Consider the following 3254-nt stretch of genomic DNA (forward strand, 5'->3'; position numbering starts at 1 on the left):
GGGCAAGACCATTGGTCGTGGCGCACTGGCGTGGTGGGCAGCGCTTGCGCTGCCCACCTTCACCACTTACATGAGGATCTGTGGTCTAGGCTTTTTGGCTGGGACCCAGATCCTCGTCTACGGCGTGGCCACCGCTCACTCCGACAACAGCGCAGTCTTCGGGTAAGGCTATCAACAACTACGTTGCTTTTTGAGCCCCGCTTGTCACTTCCACCAGCCTCGTTTTCCCTCTCACTTTTCATTCCCTCGTAGGCCTGCGACTGTTGTCGCCTACTCTCTTGTTGTGCTGGCGGCGTGCCGCCTGGTACGTGCCGCCAGCCGGCCACGCCGTAGACACCTCGGGCGACTGCGTAATGCGAGGCGCAGTCGCCCCCACACGAAGCTTCCGGTGACCGCACGGAGGCGTAGACGACGCCCCGTTTACGACATCGTATGAGAGTCGCCGGGAGCTCGGGTTAAAGAGCTGCCACGGTAGTAGCCACCCGATACTCACCCCTATCTGATTACGTTACCTCATTACATTACCTCGCACGTTTTTTCATACTTTCATACCTTCATCATGTTTTATGTTTCATACCTTCGTAACAAGCAGTGTATCTGAGGGTGGGGTCTTCCATGGCAAGTGCCGTGCACGTGTGGGTGGGTTGCTCCTGTAGACTAGAAATTATCTGATATAAAATATACTGATAAAGCAATTGCGGACTCCAAGAACGACGAGGCAAGGTATGGAGTGGAAGTAATTACAAAATAAGAGGAAATAATTACAGGATAAATATATAAGAGAGAACACGGACGGCCTCTACGAACACCAATCACGAACTCGTTACATCGTAGCTAGCGTTGAAGACGGCTGCGGTAACACGCAACCTCATCGCAGAAAGTGTAGTAGGAGCGTTGGGGACACCCTTCGAAATATACACGGACGGCGAAAGAGAGGTGACTTCCACGACTACGTGACCGTGACTTTCACGACTGAAAGTCAAGCACATGACCGCCGCACCACACTTACCTCGGCAGAATGGACTAAACGAATCGAATCACCGCACCCTAGATACACCAAGAAGGCAACTATTACGACTTGACGCTGTTGCTACCCACGCAGTGTACACGTAACGATCCACAGCGCCACAGGGATATCATCTTGTCGAGATAGTGCGGAGGCGGCCCCAGGCCAGGCCAAGAGGCGGCCCCAGGCCAGGCCAAGAGGACGGGTAGCAAGGAAACAATTGATCGTGTGTGTGGTCATAATGTGTGACCCATATCTACAAGGTGTGTCAGGTCGTGCAGGTAGAAGACGGAACTCATTGCGACGCAGGCTGCCCTGCAGGCGTAGTCATGGGTTTGTTCAACGGCCACTCGCGTTGCTACAGTGGTCAGGATTTCCGAGTAGGTCTCACACAGTTCTTGTTGGGAGACTGAAAACACGAAAGGTTCGCGTCCACGCAGGGTCTGGGCGACGATCTGTCGGTCTTGCCCAGTGCGGGCAGCATGCAGAGAAACGAGTTTGTCCATCAGAGTACGCACAAGTAACTCTTCCATCCAGGCCGAGTCGCGCACACGACAGTCGCGCACATGACCCCTCAGATTGTCTTGGAACATCTCCACGAAAGGTTTCACCTCCTTGATAAGCTCTCCCTTAGTCTGAGGATTTTCATAAAACCATAGTGCTATCCTTTCATCGATCTGTAAGATATATAGGGAACTGGTGGGAACGTGCGCATTAAACAGGCCGCCTTCCCGTCGTAGGCACAAGTCACGATCCAAAAAACGGTCGCGTACTTCTCTAAATAAGTAATGGGCAACCTGCGCCGGGTACCAGCGACTAAGCATTGAGAGACTCTCCAAACGTTGCTTTCGTGACATACCGGGGTAATTCTTAAGAAAATGGTACCAAACAACCACACTGGGCACTGTCCTGATTAAACGACCCGAACCTTCGATCCCTTCCGGAAATCGGGAGTCAGGACCTACTGTTACGAGAGTATTGCCAGCCTCGCGCTTGCAATACTTAACGTTGAAGCCTTTCTTCAATTTCTCAATCATGTTCTCTGCAAAGTTCCGGTGCGATGGCCCATCAACCGGAACATCGCTGTGGAGCCACTCGAGCGCTAGTGGATGACGGCGTCGTAGTTCATATTCCTCCAACTCTCGACGGGTTTGAAAGGGCTCTTGGGGAACTTCTTCTGCCGGACAGGGCATGGGGCAATGGTCCTTCACGTGCTTAAGAAGCCCTCTCGGTTTGCGCTTGTTTTTCTCGAACAAAGACATAAGGTCTTCCGCCAAATATGCCGCGCCCACTCACTAGCTTCTACAGCGTTCCATTCTCCTGCTGCCCTTCCGTAGTGAGTGAAGGTCCTGCGCAGCTCGGTAGCAAATTCAACGGAGTTGCTTTGAATCATTCTCATTATCAATTCTGTTTTTTGGGCCAAAAATGTGCCCCGAACTTTGCCGTTGTAGCACCCATCCGGTACATCCGACCTTTCCACACCTATCCCCTTTTGGCAGATGAAATCCAGTAGAGGGAATCTAGCGACGGTAGTGCATTAAATAAACAGAAACACCTTCTCCGGTTTCGATAACAAATTTTTACGACAACTTCTGTGTTAGGCGTGTTCGTCGTAAAATCTTACGATTGGAACCGGAGACGATGTCTCTGATTATTCAGTGCGGTTGGACGCTTGATGTGGCCAATGACCAAATTGTAACGAACCGACGACACATAGAATCCTGCTAATGAAGCACAGTGAGCTGAATAGCTCGTGGTTCGGGACCGGGCATGTCTGTGTAGACTCAACCTCGTCAACCTCACTGTCAAACTCTCCCCCGTTCCCTCGGACACTCATTATACGTAACGGTGGAATGTTAGGTGATATAACTGTCTTCTCCCAAAACCCCCAGCCGGACCGGCAGCGTTATGTCTATCTGCCCGTTTTCGTCTCACGCAGCTTGTTTTCGAACGTGGTAGCACTACCTCCCACGCTAATGTACAGGCACCCGAACTTCTTGCTCACCTCAAAGAAAAACCTTCACCTTCAAAAAAAAAAGGAAAACAGGGACTTGCCCTAGCTGTTAAACCGGGCCAAAGCGCCCTACTTATGTACCAGTCTCCTGGTTGACTCCGCTCGCCACGTACTTTGAGTGGTAGCGATAAGTGCGTGCGACTCCGGCCGCCTATGGAACAGCGGCAAGGCGTTTCTGACAGCACCACCCCTTTCTTCCAACACCACTCTCGTTCCAACCCCCCCCCCCCCCCC

General features: G+C 52.0%; 1 protein-coding gene across 1 annotated transcript; it reads right to left on the reverse strand.

Annotated features, from left to right (window-relative positions):
* Positions 1–1242: 1242 nt before the first annotated feature.
* On the reverse strand, positions 1243–2043 carry GNI_092070 (hypothetical protein; the record flags this gene model as incomplete). Its single annotated transcript, XM_011132584.1, has 1 exon — positions 1243–2043. The coding sequence occupies one exon, from the start codon at positions 2041–2043 to the stop codon at positions 1243–1245; it is 801 nt and encodes a 266-aa protein (XP_011130886.1).
* Between the last annotated feature and the right edge of the window lie 1211 nt (positions 2044–3254).

This window comes from Gregarina niphandrodes, assembly GCF_000223845.1.
Source record: "Gregarina niphandrodes unplaced genomic scaffold scaffold00018, whole genome shotgun sequence".
Taxonomy (NCBI): domain Eukaryota; phylum Apicomplexa; class Conoidasida; order Eugregarinorida; family Gregarinidae; genus Gregarina; species Gregarina niphandrodes.